Raw genomic sequence first — 25,857 nt, 5'->3', positions numbered from 1 at the left:
TATATATATATATATATATATATATATATATATATATATATATATATATGTAGCAGAATCTGTACTTTCTTAAACTATGACTCAGTATATATATATGTCAACTGAATGCTTGTTTGCGTGCAACATTATGTGGGTTTTTTTTCGCTTACTTATTTTTTTTTCCCGACAAATATTATTTTACCACAAAGTGATAGAGATTTTTTGAGGTGAAGTCTGCCATGTTTATTCAGATTTAATTATAGAAGTCAATGTTTATCGAGAAGGATGTTGGGGAGCAAATGAAGGGAGGGAATACTGGGCGAGGTTTTATTGTAAACCAGATTACAAAGAGACTTAAATCTCAAAACACCGTTAGACAGAATATCGTGGTTAGTTTATTTGCTTGTACTCCCCTTTTGGGTTTTTCACGAAAATGTCACCCGACAAAAACCCTACCCACATTCACCCCCACCCCACTTTCCATAATTTGGACATCTAATGTGTTGCATAGTACTATGACCTGAATATGAAAGTAGGTTAACAAAGTATAATTATGCATATGAAAACATGAAAAATGTGCACATACCTTAAGTTCCAGGTAGACATTTTCATATCACCTTACTCTTTAAGGAAAGGGAAGTAACTCGTAGAGAATGTTTGCTTAGATTTACGGTTCTTAAACACAGAGAAAATACGATTCCGGATATGATTGTTTCGTTTGGTCTGGCATAAACTTACTTTTATTGAAATAAACCTAAACAATTGTGACTGGTAACAAGTTCTTACAACCTAGAAATAATTCTCCCATACAAAGAAATTGTACAATATGATTGGTATATTTGTCTGAGGATTTCATTCATACATAACTTACCGGGACACCAATTACACATGCTGGGGCATTCTTGGGGAACATTGGTATATATAGAGCAGCCAGATTTTCCAAACTGAGAACACCAATATGGGTCACGAATGTCCGTGCAGTTTACTGCAAAACAGATCAAAGATAAACGTTTAACAGCTTACAATACACATGCTGTTTGAACAAATATGTCGTACCTTGAAGAATAAAAACCCAGTTCATATCGACTGTTGTTTCTCTCAAAAGTGCTTAATTGTTTGATTAGTAGGCTTATTGGTGTGTTTGTTTGTCGAGTGGATTAGCCGTTTCTTCACATAATCAACAGAAAATCATCTCTCGGAAAATGTGTCCGTCATCTTTGAGTGCAACTAACCCTAGCATTATCATTGATAGATTTATCTCCACGGAAATTGTACCCGCTATCTTTCGGGTCAACCAATCATAACGTTATCAATGACAATAGTATGTGATATCTACTTTAAGCAAAGACCATACAAATACGATTCATTTTTAATAATATATTATTCACGCACTTGTGATAATTATTCTTCTTTTCAAGAAATATATGTTTTTTGGCGTTATTTAATATTTCATAGAATTGATTTCCCTCTTGCAAATGTTGTAGGATCATGACCAAAACGATGGCGAGCAGTGATTTAAGATAAGTACTTATGAAATCCCAGAACGGCATGCGAAACAAATCCATTATAAGTACAATAACTGCATGCAGGAAAGAAGACAGGAATAAAGAAACACTTAGGCATTGTTTAAAGCTGTCGACTGTCTCTAAAAATAATTCCTTCCTCAGTTTTGCAGAAAACTATAATGCATATTTCCATGCTTTAAATAGGCTAAGGTACAAATAAGAAATAGGCAGCATTATACATTCGAGAATGGGCTACATTAGAAATGTGATAATAGGCTATATTAGAAATGTGAGAATATGCTACAGTATTAATGTGAGAATCTGCTACATTAAAATATGAGAATATTCTACAGTATTAATGTGAGAATATGCTACAGTATAAATGTGAGAATATTCTATAGTATAAATGTGAGAATATGCTACAGAAGAAATGTGAGAACACGCTGCAGCAAAATTATGAGAATACGCTACAATAAATAGAAATGTGAGAATAGGTTACAATATAAATGTAAGAAATGGCTACAGTATAAATGTGAGGAAACAGTAGGAAGATATCAGATAGGTACAGCTTATACTTACAAGAGCACGATGGTTGAAAATAGAATGGTAAGCCGTTGTTACATGTGCATGTACATTTATCCAAGTCCATGTTTCCTCCATTTAAGCAAACTTTGTTTCCACAACCTAAAATACAAAACAATGAAACACAACAAACAACAAATATATTTGTTGCTGTTTATTTATAGTCGGCATAATCTCTAGCATTAGTAAAAGAATCTACAAGAGGGACGAAAAGAGCAATTTTCACAAATGTCTAAACCATATTATACGTTTCTCAACTAATATCTTGGCAGTCTCATTTCAAGATAATATAATAAACTCCTCACGGTGATCAAACAGTCGTTTCAATATGTAGGATTTTCTTTTCTTTTCTTTCTTTCATTCTGTTTACACTGGACAACAAATTTTTACAAAAGTCATGTTACTGAAATAAAATTAGTCAATTCTTATCAATTTTTATGTGCTGAACACGAATATGACAGTCAAATTGCAAAATTGGCTCTAGTTTTTTTGTAATCTGCAAGAAATTAATGTTTACATAACGAAATGCATTCCAATAGTAAAAGGTCAACTGTAATAGCCTACCTATAAAAAATCAAGTCATTGACTACATCTTAGATTTCTTCGCCTGTCTCTTGTACAGCTGTTCGGGAGCATCTCTGAGGAGTGTCCAGCAGTAGTCAGCCAGCATTGTAGTGGACCATTTTCCCTGGTATCTTTGTTCCATTGTTGCGATATCTTGATGAAAACGTTCGCCGTGTTCATCACTAACAATACCACAGTTGCTAGGAAAGAAATCCAAATGGGAATGAAGGAAGTGAATCTTTAGAGACATATTGCAGCCAAGTTTCTTATACTTCATCAACATGTCTTCTACTAGTTCCTTATAGTTTTCTGCCCTAACATTTCCGAGGAAGTTTGTAGAAACTAGGCGAAAAGCATTCCATGCTTGTTTCGCGTCACCTTCCAGCAAGTTGTTGAACCGGTCATCTTTGAAAAGCTCTCGAATCTGAGGACCCACAAAAACTCCCTCTTTAATCTTTGCTTCGCTGAGTCGAGGGAATTTTTCATGCAGGTATCGGAATGCTGGCAAAGTCCGGTCAATGGCTTTCACGAAGTTCTTCATCAAACCTAGTTTGATGTGAAGGGGTGGTAGCAAGATTTTCTGAGCCTCAACCAGAGCTGGGTGTTGGATATTCTTCTCTCCAATGGCTACATTCTGCCTGTGAGTCCATTCCTTCCTCATGTAGTGCATTTCCCTTGCTCGGCTATCCCACTCGCATAAGAAACACATGTATTTTGTATATCCTTGCTGCAGTCCCATTAAAAGGGCAACTACCTTCAAATCACCACAGAGGTGCCAGCTGTACTTGTTATACTCAATGGAATTCAGTAGCTGCCTTAAGTTATCGTATGTCTCTTTCATGTGGACAGCATACGCTACTGGAATAGATGGAAGAATGTTTCCATTGTGCAAAAGCACAGCCTTGAGACTCAGTTTCGAAGAGTCCACAAATAGTCTCCATTCTTGTGGGTCATGAGTGATTTTTAAAGCATTCATGAGGCCCTCAATATCGGAACAGAATATCAGATTACTTTCCTTTCTGAAGAAAGGCTCCAATTGCTGGTGGCGCTTTCGATATGCAGTAATTGTGACATCTTCTTCTAGAAGATTCCATTGTTGGAGTCTTGATCCTAGCAATTCTGCCTTGTTCTTTGATAAGTCCAAATCACGAATCAGGTCATTTAGTTCTTCCTGTGTTATTCTGTGTGGGGTTGATGATGCACCACAGTGAAAATCTGGATCACTGCATGCTGATGGACCAGGAGAAGAACAGGTCGACTCACCTTTGTCTTCGTCAGATGAATCAAGAGAATATTCTGCTGGAGGTTCTGGAATAGGAAGTCCCTCACCATGTGGAACTGGTCTCAATGCAGACGGAATGTTTGGGTAGACTATTCTCGACTTCTTTCGCTTCGTTATTCCGCCGGAAAGAGGAGGAACCAAGCAGAAGTAACAGTCATTTAGGTGGTTGCTTGGCTCTCTCCACACCATTGGGACTGCAAACGGCATTGATGACCTTTTGCAATTCAACCACTGTGAAAGCTGTGTTGTACATGTAGCACAGCATATATGCGGAGCCCAAGGCTTGTCTTGGTCACCAACCTTGCATCCGAAGTAAAGATGATATGCCTTCTTCACTTGAGAATTGATACTTTTCTTCTGGTTGGCAAATGTCACTTCCCCACAAATATAGCAAAAATTGTCCGCGGTATTAACACACTTTCGAGGCATTACTGTTCTTTATTGTACGTAAATGGATAAAATAATAAGTTTTATGTAACAGTAGCTTGAACTGTCTCGCACAACGTCTAAAATATTTTAAATGCTGAACCTATCTGATTGGGCTTTATATAGTACACTGCTTACGTCAGCTTCAGCAGCCGCCTGGCATTAGTATAATAGGCCTACACATGTATAGTACACTGCTGACGTCAACTTACTTCAGCAGCCGCATGGCATTAGTATTGCATTGCATCAGAAAATGATGCAATCAACTGTGGATGATGTGAGCATGATGGTATTATGCAATGTTACATCATTATTCCGGATGTTGCTGCAGTCCTACTGGAGAAATTTACACAGTGAAACATAGAAAATGAGGTATATGAATATCTTCAAAACGAGAGCCAATACAAATTTTTCACGGTTATATTCGTGTTCGGCACACCAAAATACTACAGATTAGGGCCTTTTCAAGTCAGTAATGATTTCACTGTTGACCAGTGTTATAAGTCACACAGGTATGAACCCATTGGTCCACGTGGCTGTACCCGCGATTCAATAAGGCTGTATTAGGTCAGGTTTCTTACTCACGATCAGATATATTCCTGACATACAGTTTCATTTTCTATGTTAAATATTGAAAATGTATAGTAGCTGTGACAGTTTTTATTACTTACCACAGAGTCCATTGGAACATGTAGAAGGACAATTAGCGCATTGTGTTCCCCTTTTGTACGGATATGCAGGGTCCGAATTTCCCCTAATAATAATTACATACAGATGCCATCACGAATCAAATAACTATGTACAGTTAAAAACATTCTAACAAAGTAATTTTAAAACGTCCCAAATCAAAATGGTTATGTACAGTCATAAACATTCTAACTAAGTAAATGTTAATCAAGATGGTCATGTACAGTCAAAAACATTCTAACAAAGTATTTAAAAAATACAAAATCATAATGGTTATGAACAGTCATAAACATTTTAACAAAGTAATTAAGAAAAATGCTTTGTGGGTTATTAGTTTTTAATTACGAGCTAAAACAGTCGAGGAGAAACACATATTGAGCTGACATCCCAATTTCGATCTTCATTTTTGTATCGCATTTGAAAAGAAATACTGAAACAAAATTGAACTGAAAAATCAAACACATTTTTGTGGGTTATTAAAATTAGTCATTATGACACTGAGAGAATCAAAGTTTTTGACAGATTTGTAGTTTACAGAGTGGCCAGTTTCTTAAGGTTTTACTAGCATTGGAACGATTACATTTGGACGAAAATATGAAACCAGTTGCATAAAAGGTCATGTTATAGAGGAGTTGAATTAGGGATGTTTCATTGCGTATTTTTTATCAGGCTGATAATATATTTCTTCTTTATCAGCCATCTACATGATGGTAGTTACTAAACTAAGAGAACTAAAAATATGGTATCCAAACAGTTCGAAAACTTGCCAATTACTTTTGTTCATAATCAAATTTATAGCACAGTCTCCACAGAAATAAATTTGATAAAAACTTACGCTGGAGCATAATTGCACACATAGTAGTGTGTTCCTGTGCAATTTGCATATCCGCATCCTATTTTCACTGACTCTGCCCAGACCATCTGATGAAAAATGTAAATGTATATTGAATCATAAATAAGTGATAAAATATAGAAATACATGTAAGAATGTAGAATTCGTAAAAGCAATTAGGTGTTTTGAACTTGACTATTTTCCTGCAAGAAGAATAATATATGCATTGGTTTTCCAATTTAAACTCGTAATTGGAGATGTTTGTTTTGGGTGTTATCCACTTTACTTTTAGAAAAAATTAATTGAAATCTTGAGTTATTTGTCAAGTTTATTTTGTGTTATTTGACAATCCGATTGATCAAGCTTTTATTTATGATTCCGTTCAACAGCGCACAACTGCATCTGTTCGCACATTATGGGACATCAGGTCAGGCTCCACGCTGTGCCAATTTGGTTGGTTGGCACGCTGTACCAGTGTGATTGGCTGGATGGTTTTAATGGCATTTTGAACACATAACTGGTCTATATCAAGCCAAGGACACGGAAGCTATGCGCCTTTTTCAGGAACACACACTGAGGCAGCTAACCTTGGCTTGTGTTCAGGTCGGATAAATGCGTCATATTCAAAAGGGTGATGTATGGTTGCAATCCTGGCACTTGTAAATACCTCATACCTTAAGGTATTTTAGTTGGGTACAATCATGGCACTTCTAAGCACCCCATACCCTAAGGCGTGCCAGCTGGTTACAATCCTGGCCCTTGAATTACCCTATACCCAAAGGTGTACCAGTTAGTTACAATCCTGGCAATTGTAAACACCCCATACCCAAAGGTGAGCTAGTTGGTTACAATTCTGGCAATTGTAAACACCCCATACCCAAATGTGTGCCAATTAGTTACAATCCTGACGCTTGTTAACACCCTGTACCCATATGTGTTACAATTGTTTACAATCCTGACGCTTGTTAACACCCTGTACCCAAATGTGTTACAATTGTTTACAATCCTGACGCTTGTTAACACCCTGTACCCAAATGTGTTACAATTGTTTACAATCCTGACGCTTGTTAACACCCTGTACCCAAATGTGTTACAACTGTTTACAATACTGACGCTTGTATATACCCCATACCCAAATTGCGCCTGCTGGTTATCATCCCAGCGCTTGTAAATACGCCATACCTAAAGATGTATTATTGGTTATAATCCCAACGCTGGTAAATATGCCACATCCAAAGGTGTGTTGGATGAAGAGAAAAATATACAAATATGTGTTACATGGCTCTAACTCTCGGCTATAATTGTAAAGCAAAATGATGTAAATTACGGTATGATTACGCTCTAAATGCAGTAAGACGTAGCTTCTACGCAGTACTCGCAACTTCAACATGTTTGACTCGTGCCATTCCTAAACTGTAACCAACTGTAGAGAGAGAAAAAATCGGTATAAAATATGCCAACGAAAAATAAGTCACTGGTTTAAAGCGAAACCAATTATCTAAGCAAGTAGCCGAGTTTGTGGAAAGTTTGTCGAAATCAGTTCAGCTTCGTTCATGGGTCTAACTTCCCACAAAAACTGATAGATACAGCAAGACACCTGGTTGGTAACCTGTAATGACAATGTGTTGTACAGCCGAATTGTCTTTTACACCAGGTTTGACTTGAAAATATTTGACCGACTTTAACTGAAGTGAATAATTACGACCGGTTGTCCACCAACGGATCATTCTGAAACCTCGCCTATAAGTTCACAATCAATCAATCAATATATATATATATATATATATATATATATATATATATATATATATATATATATATATATAAAGTTGGATAAAACAAAAAGTATTTGAAGTATAACATCTAAAGCGGGTGCGCATACATTAATAACCACGTCCTCCTGCTGATACACCATAAACTTTCTGTAACTTTCTGATTGTGAAGCAATCTAATTTGGAAATTGTCCCCTACTGTTCGCTTATTCAGCTTTACAGGTGCTTCAGTGCGTGACCATGATGGAAACGCCAAGATTCGAAGTTAGGGTTATGTTCAATGTCGATATATCGTAATTGATTCATTTACGGAGATCGTTATTTGGGGAGGGGCATGAGGTAAAATCTGGATTTTACTCACAACATTCAACGATAAATGTTGACAATTTCATTGCAATGATCAATGTATCAATAATAAATTCAAAGAAGCTGCGTATTCACGTGAGAGTAGTAAATCTTCTTTCGACATTTGAAGTAATAATATTTAACCAGCTCAGTTAAAAATGCTTTCGGTTTAACACATTAACCCCTAGCGACGACTTTACGGGGCAGGAGGTAGTAGCCTAATGCCGAGCTCTGTAGCGTCAAGGTCATGCAAGATACACTAAAGTGGATGGTATTATAGAAAGGTAGACAGATGAAGCTCTACAATGATACCAAATAATCTGGAAAATCTAGTTGCACTACAAAATACAGATAGAAAAAACTCATTTTTTGGACCTAACTTTTTTTAACGTAAAATTCGCCCGTGGTCGGAATCCCATTTTGTGTCCGGATTTTAGACTTTTTGGTCTCAGATCTAAGGCAAACCGGTATGAACTGCAAACAGGCTGATGAGGCTTTCAAAAAGTAGGATAAGATGGGCATTTGAAATAAACAGTGGTCTCCATACAAAAATAATGGCTCCGTTTAGCAACAAGCTCATATCATTGATCGAAATCCAAGCTATTGTTACCATCACAATCTACTGCAAAATTGGCGAAGGTCAGATGCCTGATATCTCAAAGCAGGTGGTTACCAAGTGGATCAGATGCAGGATATCTCAAAGTATGGGGTTACCAAATGGGTCAGACCCGGTTATAGAGAATCAGGTAGGCACTAGCATTTACTTATCTGCATTAACAAAGCAAAGGATGAGGTACACATTTTTCTGTTGACAGTAATGCCCTTTATCTTCCGGACCTCACTCTTGCTAGGTACGCCAAAACAGTGATCTGGATTCGCTACTGTGCCATTTTGTTATTATTCTTTGTCAATCTTACCTGTGTATAGTGACCGATAGCTTTATTTCCCGCTCCAACACTGGAGCCATATGTGTAATAAGCCTTCTCGTCTGCCCATAGCTTGATGGCCTGACTCCAGGTCATCTTGTAGTTACCCCATGCGAGGTTTTGGCCAACTGAAAATCGTCCTGAAAGTAAAGAGTGGAATGTTCCATTTGTGTTATATAACACTCCCGTTAATTAAAAAAACTTAAATAACTTTTCTTTTTAATTCTCTTTTCTACCTTCATTTTTTTTCTCCTATTATTTTATTTCAATACTGCTCTTATAGTGTTCATTTCTGTAAATAAGAAGCTTTACAGATGACTACAATTCTTGATGAAAATTGTTTTTATAATGTGATAATGTTCATTTTATCCACAAATTAAAGAAATAACTGAATATAGTATGAAAAGAGAATATAATATGATAAAGTATAACCTGGTCATATGATACAAGGAAATCCGTTATAACTAAATCAGCTATTTTTAAAATAAAACTACAACTGTTTTTTTATATTCGTTTCTTTCCCGTTTGTTTCCTTCATTTATTTACCATTGCAAACAATCAATACTGTTTTAATCTGTAGCAGTTTAAATGAGCGGAATGTCGAGAAGTCATTGATAGTTCTCCTGAACCTAGACAAATTTCACATAAGTTTCATTAATAATAAACACATAAATTAACACAATTCGACAACTCTCCCCCCCCCCCCACACACACAAAACACTAATTTTTTATTTTAAAAATTTATCGCAAAATAACGCGCACAATCTGATTGCCATACAAATTAAACAACATCTTAAATACGTATAACACAAAATATAGCAGACACATTCTGGAAAATGTTTTGAGTTTCTTCAACGAAGTACCATAAATGTATCTGTTGTAATTCGGATCATGATTCAGTTTACAGTTCTCTGCCCACCGCTGTGCTATGAATGCCACCTCCTCGTCCCAACTCTGACAATAATAATAATAATAATAATAATAATAATAATAATAATAATACCTGGATAATAAGCCTATATGGGAAAGTAACTGCATATGGAAAATATGAATATACGAAATATTATAGTTTTGGACATAAAATTTGCTCGATTTACGAGTCATCTGTTCCTAACAAATAAAGAGATTAGCACAAATATTCATTTTCTTCCTTTAAAGTTTAACTGTTCCATTGTACTAAACATATATGTCATTCCTGTAATTACAGTATGCACTCTCAAACAGTAGGGTCCAACAACAAGCAAATTGGCTATGATCTGCCATTGCATAAGGGTCTATCTCGTGTCTTTCTTCTGACTACATGACTGCTACGGTGGCCTAGTGATTAGAGACGGGATGTCGCGGGTTCGAAACCCGCCCGAGTCATAGCAATGACATAAAAATGGTACTAACAGCTGCCTCGCTTGGCGCTCAGCATTAAGAATTTCATGTTAGGACTGGTCGGCCTGGTGTTAGGATAATGTGACGGGGTGAAACGTCACGCGACATGTCTGCGGCATGATGCCCCAGTGCAAGACATCGCTATAAATTGTCACGCTGCAGACATTGTAGCGATATGACTGAAAAAATTGTTAAAGCTATGTTAAAAATCGAAATCACACACACACATACACACACTTTTTGACTAACATGATCCATATTTATCATACGCAGATTTGACAATAGTAGTAGTGGCAGCAGCATTGGTAGTAGCAGCATCTCCGTCATTAACATCACCACAATACATATACATTTTCAGTGTATGTATTTATATATTTTTATTTCGATTCAAATTCAAATATTGTAGTACTTCTTTTACTTCATATAAATAATGTTAGACTTTTTGTTAACTCCACATGACTGGCTTCTCTCACTACATACAAATAGTATGATTACACTCCTAAGAGGCAGATAGAAACATAAATAAATAGATATATATGTAGATATAGAATGAAACCAGTATGATAGGTTAGAGAATTATAATTATTTTTTAAACAGGAAATGAGCCTGTGATGCGAGTAACGGCATATATCGACGAGTCATGTACAAAAACTGACTCGGCCAATCTTTTATCCGGAATGAAGGACGGAACTATGTCCAAGCGGAAGGGCTTGACCTGCACGAGAAGCAAATCTCTGGGCAAGCGGAAATTAATCACTAAGCTAAACGTATTTCTATTCCAAAATGCAAGACATGTAAATGAAGTTACAATAACAAATTGGCATATATATATATATATATATATATATATATATATATATATATATATATATATATATATAGAGAGAGAGAGAGAGAGAGAGAGAGAGAGAGAGAGAGAGAGTCTGTCAGTCGTTTTCTCTTTTCGAAATATTCTTACTTACCATCTTAAGCATATTAGTTGCCGATACTTCTCTTCTAACTCTGTTATGCTCATTAACGATAACGTCGGCTTCATTTCCTTGTAAACCTGTAAATCAATGAAATGTTGAATGGATATATAGAATTCAAGACACTAGAAAGATCGTTATAGACTGCGCACGTCCGTCCAAAAAGAAGAGACAGGTTTAGGGGGTTGTGGTTAATATTATCGATATCAATATATGCAGCAACAATATTAGTTTTATGTGTGTAAATCAATATAGATATATGCATCAACAACACTAGTTTTACGTGTGTAAATCAATATCGGTATATGCATCAAACACGTTAGTCTGTATGCGTTTAAAAATTAATATGCCTCAACAACATTTATTGACTACATATTTTTAGGTCAGACACTGCAAACAACACTTTGCTATTATTTACTTACATTACTGTTTTATACATTTAAAAAAAAACGTTGGAAAAAGATGGTGATAAAAGAATATAAAACACAATTTCCTGCCTGATTCCTGGACTTTACTGGACCTATCCAGACAGGCAGTATGATCAGGGATGATCTGAAACTTAGCCTGACAGGGTCTCTGGAAACAACAAATGCATATTTAAATCGACCTATTATGATAATTCGAATCTTAATTGCTATACATACATGCAAAAATACACACGCACACACGCACGCACGCACACACACACACACACACACACACACACACACATATATATATATATATATATATAAGAATGTACGCGCACAGACGCCCGAACACATACATACAATTATAAACAAATCAAAATCTTCCGTGGTGATTATCATAAAGCAAAAAATAAATCCATTGATCTATTAACACCTAGTTTAATGTTTTCCTCTTTTGTTGCTAAATTATCTATGTCCTAATGAAAAATTAAAAAGTAACTAACAAAGCAAGAGAGTCTTTAGTCCATTCATGGGAATTTGATCATTACCATGGAAACGTTATTGTCTACTTACACTTCTTTTCATCCGACTGTGTTGATTTCCTGTGATTTCGACTACCAGATTTAATGATGGACTTGTTGAAAATATTCCTGTGGCACATAAAATAAAAGTAAGCTGACGTTATCAATACTTGGTCATGCATTCTTTTATGGGCATAGTGCTGTTCTCTTGAATTATGTCTCGTACACTATGTGTGTGTGTGTGTGTGTGTGTGTGTGTGTGTGTGTGTGTGTTACGTGTTTAGGCTCGAATAAAACAGTAACGCAAGAAAGAGTGAAAACAACAAGCTTTGAAAAATATAATAATTTATTTCCCTGGAAAAATTCTGTAAAAATGAAAAAATATGAGTTTACGGTTTTAAGAATCAAATGCAAAAATAATCCAAGAATAATCCGAGAATAAATTTTTTGAAGTCCTAATAACAAAATGTTCTAATGATTTCAAGTTCGAGTCCCGACGAAGAATCCAAGATGAAAGACGATGACGTATCCTGTAATATGTAGTGTTGAAGAATACAGTTCCTTGTACAAACAAGAAATGTCACTCCGGTTTTGGAAATCCGAATGAAGTTCTATCAGAGCTGTCTTTGTTCACGAATTTTACATCAGCACACGTATTTTCCAGGAATTAATCCTTTTCAATCCAAGTAATTTGAAATAACTCCAAATAGTACAACATACAACTTCCAGTGTAAAGAAAAAGCCCAATTACTGAGAATATGTCTCCAAAACAAAGGTTATATCGTATTCTAAAACGCAAAAGGGGATCAAGGGATCATGTTCCAGAACCTGGTCGAAATTATTTACTCTTTAAAGATCAAGTACATCCGGTGTGGCCCTGACAAAAACCAATCATTTTACTCTAAGAAACAAAAAATTTAAAAAAATTGTTTACATTTTAAATCAGTAGTCCCATCATGACCTCGACAACAACCAATCATTTTAAAATTAAAATAAAACTTATTTACGTGATTGCTACTAATTTCGAATCAAAGTCAGGCTCTAGTCAACACCTGGTATTTTCTAAAACGAACAGTCAAGGTCAAATTATTTTCTGGAAAAAGTATCATCTCCAGTAAATAAATTTACATTACAGTTGCATGTAATGAAAAATAACTAAACTTTAAAACTGACAGACAAATAATTAAATCGAAATAAATACATATTTTAATCAGATATAATTAAATCAAAGATACACAACAATATTGACGGCCTAACTGAGAGGGTTAACATATGAAGATAGAAATTTAATGTTGCTGCACATATGTTCATGTGAATCTAATTGTAACTAAATGTATTTTTTCATATTTTATCAAATCGAAACTGAAAACTTTCACGTATCTTGAATAATATGGGGCATAACTAAGCAATTCATCTTATTTTATCTATGTAAAAACAAACTTTTTTGAAAATGGCTGACTCAGTTATGCCCTTAATTTATATATATCAACAATTTATTTATAATTACATATCACAAGAGTTAGCGTGTGCAATATGCCTACATGTTTTCTATGCCGTGTTTTTCATTCAGTGTGACCCTGACGTGTCACGACGATACCTACTTTCACTCAAGACAGTTATGCATTGCTATTATTTTTTCAATGTTATGTCATCTGATTACCCTCCTAAGACGAACATTATTACATTTTTTCCTGAACCCATGTTTTGACTTTAGAATTCAGAGTTAACCATAGGCAGGGTTATACAGTGCAATGTCGCTTGCTTCATTCTTGAAAAAGCCGTGTGATTGCCTTTTTTTCTGAAAAACTGTAAATCTAATGTTAGAAGAAATAAAATTCCGTGACATGTTGCAGTTCCAAAATAGGATAAAGTTAAGATACCAGAATTGTGCAAACTCAAGCTTTTATTTTATCCAAAGATTCACTGATGGAAGAAAAAAAATCGTTCTACAATTTTTTAGAGTGTAAACTTTTGAAAAAAAAAAGATGACAAACGGAACAGTTCGCGTAATTATGGTGACCACTGATCACAATTTTGGAGAGGTATCTTCAAACGGGAACATATTTCATTAGGGTATAAATCAAAACCACAGAGAGAGAGAGAGAGAGAGAGAGAGAGAGAGAGAGAGAAAGCATGTATTCCTACTTTAACAATATCACGACACGTACGTTTGTTTTTTTACGGTATATTTTCCTTATGAAAGTTTCAAAGAAACACTCATTCCACTTACATAAGATAAGAATTCTTTATTTCAGACTACATAGTGTATACATCTAAATTAAAATACAGATATAAAGTAAAATCACTGAAAACATAAAAGAACATATAGAACATAACAATCACATCCATAGAAAAAATACACCCTTTAAAAAATATCACAAGAGTGAACTGAAGACGCCATGTGATTAAAGAGTGACCACAGAAAAGTACATCCAAACAAGTCGTGATATATTTCGTAACATGACTAACATAATTTCCATGAGTCGCCCATGGCGTGATCATTTGTGTGTTAGTTTTATTGTTTGTGAAGTGACTAATGGTCAGGTACAGAAAAACGCGTCTGATCATCTCGCGGTGCGAATAACAAGTGAAACCAATTTGAAGCTAAGGCGGTAGAAAATATCGACTGACCAATGAAGTCACTTACAATGTGCAACACATTGTTTGGTTGTTAATTCAGGGCAAGTAGAGTAGCGACCAGCCGCAGAATAAAAAAAAACAAAAAAAAAAAAACACGTCCGATCTTGTCACTGTGCGAAACGGTACTGAAGCCAATTCGAAGCGAAAGCGGTAAGAAAATAAGTATAGCCAATGAAATCGTTTATGATGAGTGATGCATTGTTTTTTTCTTAATTAGTGTGGCAAAATAATGCCAACGCAAGAGCGTTGTTACCATTGCAGTGCAGACAGATTGGAGAGTGTAAACGTACAAACCCTTTGTTGCGTATTGTACCATTTCTTCTTGCCAGATCAAATACTAAACGGCCACAGTACTGGTTCGCGTTTTGAAACTGACAAACACTTTTAATCTTACTCAAACATTTTGACGAGCACACTCACATGAATAGAGACAGAACTGTAAAATATCGGTTGGCCCAATGAAGTCACTTACAATGCGTAACACAATGTCTGGTTGTAAATTCATAGCAAGTAGTGTAGCGACCAGCCGCAGAATAAAAAAAAAAAAGCAAAAAACACGTCCGATCTTGTCACTGTGCGAAAAGGTACTGAAGTCAATTCGAAGCGAAAGCGGTAAGAAAATATGTATAGCCAATGAAATCGTTTATGATGAGTGATGAATTGTTTTTTCTTAGGTAGTGTGGCAAAATAATGTCAACGCAAGAGCGTTGTTACCATTGCAGTGCAGACAGATTGGAATGTAAATGTACAATCCCTTTGTTGCGTATTGTACCATTTCTTCTTGCCACATGAAAATATTAAACGGCCACAGTACTGGTTCGAGTTTTCAAACTGACAAACATTTTTAATCTTACTCAAACATTTTGTCAAGCACACTCACATCAACAGAGACAGATGTGTTACAGTACCAGGTGTCAGTTTTTTGTTATTTTTTTCCCTTCAAGCTAGCGATTTTGGAGTTTGTATGAAGTAAAGAAACTGAAAGTACAATGAACCTCAAGGATGATAACCCAAGCTGTCTATCCATTGATGTATGTATTTACATCAGAAGAAATATGATCCTAAAACAAAAAGATATAAGGCAAGCATGATTAGAACGAACACAAAGACAGCAAATTGTAGTAACAAAGGTATGTTTTCCTTCACGTCCGCGTAACTTAAAGTTTCAATCCCCTTGCAAGACAAACTTGGTACCTTTTGTAAAGCTTGAAATAAAAAACTGAACAAACTTAAACACTTTGCTATATATACATGCATTTTCTTTTTTGCAGCAACAGACTAAACAACATAAATAAATTAAATCTTCTAGCAAAAAAGAAATACATCATAAAAATAGAATTAAAGATTAACGATGACTAACCAACAAAACCGAATTTAACAAAGGCAATGACATGTGTAGAAATGCCTCTCAGTTTGAGAAAGTATTTGGATGTCATATGCCATGTACCAACAACTTGAAAAAAAATGTATAAACAGAGAGAAACCTTAATTCAAAATTTAATTTTGTTCCAAATTGTTTGTGTTTTTTAGGGAATATACCTAAGCACTAATAAAGGGTGGAACAGGGAAGATACACATAAAAGCTTTGATATTTCTGAAAAAAATGAAGTGATATTCCTACAGTTCTTAACCAGCTATATATGCTGGGACGGGTCTGTTGGATATCCACAAATAAAGAAGTACAGATTCTGGTCACGTTGCAAGTGTGAGGGTGTTTTGGAAAATGGTAAAACGTGGATACACTATTTTCTCGTGACACTTATAAAGTGAAGAGTCTGTACAACTGTCAGAAGCCAAAGTCATATAACTTTTGTACGGTTTGTAAAGATTTCCACTTTAGAAAATGTGAAGTATCACAAGTTATTATCACAAACAGAAATGGAACATAGGGGCTTGACAGTTGTTGTTTAGACACCTCCGCTCAACTTCACAACTTACTTGCTCTGTCTCATATTTTGATCTTAAGGAAAGATCATCTATGTGCAGCAACAGTGGTAACAGCAGGAGGAGACGCCGTCACTGCTGTCGAAAAAGGGTAGTTCTTTTAAAAATGCGTTTAGTATATTTTTTAAAAATATCAGATGAAGAAACGTGTGTTAAAACAGGGTTGGTAGAATGTATTCAGCGACAAAGTAGAAGTGACTGAGAGAAGGAGACAACTTTGTCGAGTGGCGTAGTTTTCTGGAGTACGTACGTGTCCCAGCGACACAGTGCCGGCGTCTCTAGCTCTCTTGAAGGCACCAACTGTCTGGGTTTTTTTCTTGCAACTTTTTTCTTTCGTGGTAGGGTTTGAATCGAAGGGTCATCAAGATGCATGAGGTGTTTAAGACGCACCGCTGTCGTTGGGCTCCTATATGCTTGGCTTTCACTTGCCCTTGTGAAATATACCAAGTCATTGTGACAACAAGAGGTAGAGAGGGTATATATGGAGAGAATGAACTTGGTTACATCATTTCTGAATCAGCAATCGAGATGAAACGATCGCACGATTTCAGTGAGAGAGAAGAAGAACGTAAGAGGCAGCGAAGTGACGTATCGCCTCACACACGAAAAGAAGTGTTCGCTCAAAACGAAGACATGAGCAAACCTGAACAAACACCTTCCACGTCTGCGACCAGACATAGAGAGCCCACTCCAAACCAAAGTCCACCAGTTAACCCTGAAAAGTACTATCACATTCGAGAGACGGAAAAGCGACCCTCTAGAAAATTTAGAACCACGACTTACACCTACACGGTGAAGTTTAAAGATTTCAAGTCCGACGTACCATTGGAGAAAGCAGAAGGGTTTATCACCGAGATGTGGGATTCTTTGCTCACCACACTAAAGCGACAATGTCAACCCAAAGAAGACGATTTCTTGACACTATCCATAGATCACGACAGCTTGAAATCCCCTGTTTGGATCGAGTTTAGCAGACCCGCAGAACTAACCCCTTCCAAAGTCATGGACAAGATTCAACACGTACAACAATCTAATGATCAGTTTGACATCACCGATGGTAAAGCCACACTGAAAATGGCCCACGTCTCTCCTCCTCAAGGGACTGGACGCAAAAAGGTCTTATTGGTGGACGACCTTCGCAACACCAAAACAAGTCTCGTCCGAATTAACAACCCTCAAGACCAGATGTGTTTAGCCCGTGCCATCGTGGTGGGACGAACCTATGCCAACAAGAACGACACGGTAGAATGGAAAAGAACCTGGAAAACTATTCAACGATCCGATCGAGCCAAACAACGAAATGAAGCAGAACTCCTGTTACACCAAGCCGGACTGTCCAAAGACACACCCTGTGGCATTCCTGAGATGCAAAAATTGCAAGATGCCCTAGCTCCACGATACACCTTGAAAGTGCACCCTCAAGAAGTGCGCGGACCTCTGTTGTTTCGAGGCCAAGACTTTAAGGACGGAAAATACATTCATGTCTATTATCACGATGAACATTTCGATACCATTACCGCCATCCCCGGATTCCCGGATACAGATATTACTGTGAGAAATGTGACCGTGGTTATAATAATCGAGAGCAACACAAACATTGTGGATCGAAATGCCGAGGATGTTTGGCCTCTCCACCCTGTCTGAGCGAAGGGCAAAAACCATTGCATTGTCCTGCTTGTCTGCGCACGTTTGTCAGCCCTGCCTGTTACCAACAACATCTGAAGACGCAAGGTTCACAGCAGAAATGTGCTTGTCAACTCCTGAGATTGTGCCCTACGTGTGGACAAGGCATACGTACCAATAGTACCAAGACACACGTATGTTCAGGAGAAAAACAAATGTCACATTTGTCATCACATCGTGGACTTGAAACACCAATGCTACGTGCAAAAATACCAACCCCAACCAGAGAAAGAGGATGGTCACAAGAAGAAAAGCAATTTCATCTTTTTCGATTTCGAATGCATGCAAGAGACTGGCATTCACATTCCTAATTTCTGCGTGGCTCATCGAGCGTGCGAGAAGTGCATTCAAGAACCTATCTTCAGTCATTGCCCTCACTGCAGCAAGATTCCTGGAGGACGTGAAAAAATCTTTCGGGGACCGAACACGCTAGCCGATTTCGCTCGATGGGTCTTAGACCCCATCGACAAGACGTGGAGCCAAGAGGACATCGAACGTTACGGAGATTGTCATCGTCATGCCACGGTGATGGCTCACAATTTCTCCGGATACGATGGACAGTTTCTTCTCAGATACTATACGGAACATGGCACCGAGCGTCCTAAAGTGACTTTGAACGGAGCCAAAATCATTTTCATGCAAGTGGGACAAGTACAGTTTAAAGATTCGATGAGCTATTTGGCCATGCCTTTGAGTCGAATGCCTAAAACGTTTGGAATGACAGAAATGGCTAAAGGGTACTTTCCACACTTTTTCAATACGGAAGCCAATCAACACGCCGTTCTACCCCATTTACCTGAGACTCACTATTACGACCCCGACAACATGCGTACCGAACAACGAGAAGCTTTCTACGCTTGGTACCAGGCTCACGCCTCGGACCCTTTCGACTTTCAGGAAGAAATGCTAAAGTATTTTCATTCCGACGTGGACATTTTACGGCGTTGCTGTGGAAAATTTCGAGAACTGTTCATGGAACACGGAGGGGTCGATCCTTTGAAAGAAGCTTGCACCATTGCCAAAGCGTGTTCCTTAGTGTATCGACAACGATTCATGCCTGAAAACACCGTGGCTGTCATCAGCCCTCAAACGACCAACTTTGTCAAACGTCAATACTCGGTCAAAGCCCTACGTTGGTTACATTACTTGTGCGACAAGGAAAACAAATGGATTCAGCATGCCCGCAACGGAGGGGGTGAAAAGACCATCGGAACGTATTCGGTAGATGGCTAGGACTTAGCAAACCCAAAGATCGTGTACGAGTTTAACGGTTGCTTATTTCACGGATGTCCCGTCTGTTACCCTGATCGTAGCACTAAAAATCAGTTTTTACAACGAACCATGGAAGACTTGTACCAGGACACTTGTCAGCGGCGCCTAAAGTTGGAACAGGAAGGATACCAATTGGTGGAAATTTGGGAACACGAGTACGATCACCGTATGAAAACCGATCCCGAGTTTAAACGCCTCGTGGAAAGTTACCAGTTCATGGACCCGCCGAACCCGAGGGATAGTTTGTACGGAGGAAGGACCAATGCCACCTGTTTGCTGTACCAAGCCGACGAAGAGAAAGGAGAAGAAATCAAATACATGGACGTGTGTTCGCTGTATCCCTACGTGTGCAAATATTGTCGCTTTCCTGTAGGGCACCCGCAATTGTTAACGGAACACATCGACCTGAAAAACATTCGACAATACGAAGGCTTGATCAAGTGTAAAGTTTTGCCTCCCACAAACCTATACCATCCCGTCTTACCTCACCATTGTCAAGGCAAACTGATGCTTCCATTGTGCCGTACTTGTGCCGAAACGTGCAACCAAGACCAACCTTGTCAGCACACCCAGGAAGAACGTGCCTTGACGGGAACCTGGGTCAGCGTAGAATTGTTCAAAGCTCTGGACATGGGATACCAACTGTTAGAAGTGTACGAAATTTGCCACTTTCCCAAGACACAACAATACCACAAGGGTGATCCCAGTCAGAAAGGCATTTTCGCTGACTACGTGGATGCCTTTTTGAAACTGAAACAAGAAGCCAGCGGCTATACTTCCTGGTGTCACACTCCCGAAGACCAAATACAATTCAAAGAGAAATACTATGAACAAGAAGGCATCTCTTTAGACCACATCGAGAAAAACGAAGGCAGGCGATCGTTTGCCAAAGTGATGTTAAATTGCTTGTGGGGTAAAATGGCACAACGACCGTGTTTACCCAAGACGGAATATTTGACAGAACCTTCCCGCTACTTCCAGATGATTCACGACAAAACCAAATACATGAAACACGTGGACGTCGTTCGAGAGAATTTGATCTTGGTCAATTACGAAGAAGATCTGGACTTTGTACAAGACGACCCTTTTGGAAATGTCATCATTGCGGCTTACGTGACAGCTCATGCTCGCTTAAAATTGTACGAAGCTTTAGAACTGTTAGGGGAACGCGTCCTGTACTTTGACACGGACAGTTGCATCTACATCGATCGACCGGGTCAGCAACACCCTAACATCGTAGAAAACCGTTTAGGAGCCTGGACAGACGAACACGCCGACGACAAGATTCTAAGTTTCGCGAGTGGCGGTCCTAAAAGTTACGGCTACCAATACCGGGACAAACAAGGAGAAGTGCACACGGAGTGCAAAGTGAAAGGACTGACTCTGAATTATCGTACCAGTCGAGTGGTCAACTTTGGGGTATTGAAAGAAGCCTTGCAATCGGGAGAGGATGGAAACTTTAAAGTGACCACTCACCAACCGAACAAGATTGTACGTTTACCCACTCACCACATCGTCAGTCGACCCCTGGAAAAAATCTATCAAATCGTGTACCAGAAGCGAGTGAGACTTCCCAATCACTTTACGTTGCCGTACGGTCACATCGATATTGGTCAGCATATAAAAAGGGACAACGTCCAAGACCAATAGTTCACTGTCACTACCAAGACCAATCGACAAAAATGAATCCTTTCAAACAGCAAGTATAGAGCGTAAGACTCAAGTCCAACGAGAAACTCGGGTGTGATTCTATGCCTCACGATCACATCACCAATGCAATACCACATCTTAGTTGTTATGTACTAATGCCATGACAAACTACGTGCAACCAGTGAAACTTCCAGACCACAAAACTTTACCTTATGGACATGCTGATATCACCCAGTATAAAAAAGGACGACTTCCAAGAACGACACTTCATTGCGAGGACAAGCGACGAGAAAGATGAATAACTCTACGCAGAAGAAAAAAGAGAAGGAACAAACATCATTGACCTCTTTCACCACCATACCGTCACAGCAAAGTGCGTTCAAGAAGGGAAAGGATTCAATAGACCTAAAGGAGTATTTTAGCATCCAAATGACCCAGACAGCGACCTCGAGAAAATTTAGAACGACAACTTACACCTACACGGTGAAATTTAAAGACTTTGCGTCTGACGTTCCAGCCGAGGAAGTATCAGGTTTCATTACGGATCTACTTGACTCACTGTTAGAGGAACTCAAATGTCATTGCCAAGTCAAAGATGAAGGTCGTTTGAGCCTATCTATGTATCACGACAGTTTGAACTCGCCTGTATGTCTCGGATTTAGCACACCTGCAGAAATAACTTCTTCCAAACTTTTGAGGGCTATTGAAGACGTGCGGTCGGTGAGAGAAAAATTTGACATCACCGATGGAAAAGTGACTATTCATATGGCATATGTTGTACCTCCATGGGAAGAAGACGATCACTGCTCTTGATCTGCTTACCGATAAGTGTACCTAGCACGATGGACGTAACAGCAGATTTACGACTGACAGGGAATACGAGATCGGAAACATCTATGCTGGGACACAAGTGGTAGCTGACCAGATTTTAAACAACGTGTGTAACGGATAGAGAGACAAACACGAACTTTCTCTTATTTGATTGTTTGTTACTTGTTTTGTTTTAACTTTTTCTTATAAACGAACATTTAATGTAAATTCGTTGCATATGAAGTGATTTTAGAAAGGAGTGAACGTTAATTTTAAACATTAGTTTACTAGAGTCAATAACTAAACAACTCGTAAATATGTTTCTTTTATGTTCAAATGTTTATGTATTTAATGGATAGTGCTTAGACCAAAGCACAGGCCAGAGAGCCCATGTATATATGTACTTGAATAAATGTTTTGAACCCATACAACAGACTTTTCTTTATCGAGTCTCTATTCTATCTGTGAGTCTTTCTTTAGAATATTTCTGTCCTCTTTTCTGTGTGTTTCAATGTGTATTTGTTTGTTTCTGTATGTCTATGTTTGTCCCTATCAACCCTTTGTCCCTACAAATACATTTCCCCCTATAAAAGGTTTTGACCCTATAAACCTATGACGTTACCAATGTTTAATTCCCACTGATCCCCAGGTGACATTCCCATGTTCAATTTCCATGTTCAATTCCCCTTGTCGCTAGAGTGACCCAGGGTTTTTCTCCATGTTAAATTTCCCTTGTCGCTAGAGTGGCCCAAGGGGTTCTGTAATGCTAATTCCCATTGTCGCTAGGGTGGCCCGATATACTACTAACAGGAATGGCGACCTCCTGTAAACCAGCTTGCTTCACTACATAGCATACGACTAACACGGTGGCCCTGTGTTAGCCATACTGCTTCTGTTGAACTGGTTATGAACCTCAGGTAAACTTTGGTCAGAACAATAACGTTACAGGACCGCAGACAAGGTCGCTAAAACAGCAGATCCATTTATCAAAATAAAACATGACCCAGGTCAGCATGCCGCCAAAACACAGCCCTGTATATTAAATCGGTTTGAGTTTGAGATTCCGCTTTCAAGCAATCTAAACTTTCATTATAGAAGTAAAATTATTTGGGGCTGATAGTGCAAAGAAAGTTCCACCCAAGCCACCAAGCAATGGAAAATAAGATTGGTTTAATAGACAGTTTACGGTGTCGTAGGCTATTTATGTTAGGTTAGTTTTTTTCCATATGTATGTCTATCTCCAATAGTAGTGATACCATTCATTAGGCATTATTAGAATCTCATTATACAGGTCTGCGAATCGGAAATTTACTTCAGTGATAAACTTTTAAGAATTCCGGGGCCATCAAAATGGTTAATTTTCTTTGCTATTTTGAAGACAATGGGATTATATCCACACGAGAAGGATCTGGAATTCTAACGTTTCGTGCACTGATGTCTGTTGACTGAAGTTTCTATTTTGTCACCAGCACCTGCACACCACCACCACCACCACCACCATCATCATCATCATCATCAACAACACCATTATCATTTCGATATTTTTATCATTGTTGTTGCTGTTTTGGTAAAAGTAGGAACAAAAATAACGTAGACAGAAGTGGTGTAGTAGTAGCAGTAGCAGTATGGTAGTAGTAGTAGTAGTTGTTGTACTAGTAATAGTGGTAGCAGTAGTTTTCGTAATAGCCATCGTCATAGTTGTGATAACAGCAAAAGTAGTACTGGACCCATTATGGAATTCTAAAGGATTAATGAAGAAAAAGACCTTACTGTAGTTTAGACAAGATGAAGTGGAGGAGGACTAAGACGTTGAAGTTGTGTTGTAAATATGTAGTGATGGCTATGGTAACAGTATTGAGTATTAATGTCAAATCAGTTAGTGACGGTATTGAGTATTAATGTCAAATCAATTAGTAACGGTATTGAGTATTAATGTCACATCAATTAGTGACGGTATTGAGTATTAATGTCACATCAATTAGTGACGGTATTGAGTATTAATGTCAAATCAGTTAGTGACGGTATTGAGTATTAATGTCACATCAGTTAGTGACGGTATTGAGTATTATTGTCAAATCAATTAGTGAAGGTATTGAGTATTAATGTTAAATCAATTAATGAAGGTATTGAGTATTAATGTCAAATCAATTATTGACGGTATTGAGTATTAATGTCAAATCAATTAGTGACGGTATTGAGTATTAATGTCAAATCAATTAGTGACGGTATTGAGTATTAATGTCAAATCAGTTAGTTACGGTTCTGAGTATTATGTCAAATCAATTAGTGACGGCATTGAGTATTAATGTCAAATCAATAAGGCATTTAATATCTTCAAGCAATTAATGAAACGTCAGTCAAATTAATAAGTAACATATATGGCCGTACTCACCTGTCACGAAAAGTAACATCCCCAAAACTGACGGTAAAATATTAGTCATGGTTTTAACTCAACGTCTGCACTTTCGTTCTTCACATATTATCTAAAAGATTTAAAAATCAAAACACCTTGCACAGTACTTGAATGGGATAATTATTTCGTGAGACCCTTCTCTATTTAATCTAGGTCGCCTTCTACTCCAAGGTAAAATACTACCGTCCAACACAAAATCCGATTACTGTACTATAATGTCGTGTTTTCTGTAATGAACAATGTGTCTTTCGCGTGTGAATAAGAGCTACTTCAGTCGTTCCGATTTCTGAAGAACATCTGTACAAACAAAGCAGGATATAACAAACAGGGCTGTCAAAATTATATATCATTCGACAGATGAATATGAGTAAGCTTGTCAACACGCACACTTCCTCACTGAACCGTATCTACTGACATACTTCTGACCAAGTACATGTACATCAAAGCTCCCCGATAACTTGATTCTGTTTTATTTCATTTATTAGTATTCCTTGCGAAAATGTTGCAGTGATATTTGATCAAAAATCGAACTCCGCAGCACGACATGTTCCCACACAATTATTGGTATCTCCTGTCGTCACATATTGAAATATCCCTGAGGTTATTAGCGAAAACTAACCGGATGGAAGTTTATCTGAATTGGTCTTCTGCAGCTGTCATGTTTTATCATTCCATCAGTTAGTGTCCTCGTCATCCAATCCAGTGTTTAAGAAATTAGAACAGCAAATCTCAGCCCACCGATATTCTTATAATTATATATTACTATGTTGCAGTGGCGTCACCAATGGGATGCGGACCGCACCGGGTGACACCATCTAAGGGGGTGATACCAAAATCACATAACTAAGGATTCGTATGGTCTGTTACGGAAGGCGTCTCCATGGGGGTGACACGATGAGTTACCCCACTGGGTGACACCAACCCTAGTGAGGCCACTGCACTGCTACGCTGTTTATGGCGCAGTGCGTATTATACTCCGTAATGTAGTCCTAAATAAGGAAGTGGGGGAATGAGTTGTTACTAAATGCGGTGGACAATGGCGATTTTTTTTTAAAACTACTTGTATTATATTTCGAAGGAATACTATATCTGATTTTATGCTAGGCCGTGAATTACTGGATGAGAAGGGATTACTCATAAGTAATAAAAAAGTGATAATTCACTGCGGTGAAGTAGGCCCAATAATTTCGCTGCCGCGTCGATAACAAGATAAGAGTGAAATTAGAAAATTATTCTTAGATGCTTATGTGGTCGTGTTGTAGAATA

The 25,857-nt window shown here is 37.8% G+C and overlaps 1 protein-coding gene across 2 annotated transcripts in view; it reads right to left on the bottom strand.

Moving 5' to 3' along the window:
• Positions 1 to 25,529, bottom strand: part of LOC149785070 (cysteine-rich venom protein latisemin-like) — a 33,959-nt gene extending 8,430 nt beyond the window's left edge. The window contains exons 1-10 of one of the 2 annotated variants that reach the window (XM_089978798.1): positions 24,571 to 25,529; positions 12,232 to 12,308; positions 11,746 to 11,824; positions 11,243 to 11,328; positions 9,764 to 9,854; positions 8,892 to 9,040; positions 5,861 to 5,946; positions 5,010 to 5,092; positions 2,064 to 2,168; positions 851 to 964 (exon numbers count right to left, since the gene is read on the bottom strand). In XM_089978798.1, the coding sequence (XP_089834924.1) occupies positions 851 to 964; positions 2,064 to 2,168; positions 5,010 to 5,092; positions 5,861 to 5,946; positions 8,892 to 9,040; positions 9,764 to 9,854; positions 11,243 to 11,328; positions 11,746 to 11,824; positions 12,232 to 12,308; positions 24,571 to 24,619 (919 nt within the window). In that variant the 5' untranslated portion in view covers positions 24,620 to 25,529. The remainder of the gene's footprint in view (positions 1 to 850; positions 965 to 2,063; positions 2,169 to 5,009; positions 5,093 to 5,860; positions 5,947 to 8,891; positions 9,041 to 9,763; positions 9,855 to 11,242; positions 11,329 to 11,745; positions 11,825 to 12,231; positions 12,309 to 24,570) is intronic. The other variant, XM_089978797.1, reaches the window with a different exon arrangement.
• Between the last annotated feature and the right edge of the window lie 328 nt (positions 25,530 to 25,857).

Source organism: Sinohyriopsis cumingii, chromosome 13 (genome assembly GCF_028554795.1).
Source record: "Sinohyriopsis cumingii isolate HCF-2022 chromosome 13, ASM2855479v2, whole genome shotgun sequence".
Classification (NCBI taxonomy): Eukaryota; Metazoa; Mollusca; class Bivalvia; order Unionida; family Unionidae; genus Sinohyriopsis; species Sinohyriopsis cumingii.
Note: the sequence above shows the minus strand (reverse complement) of the source record. Positions and strands in the feature narration are given on the sequence as shown.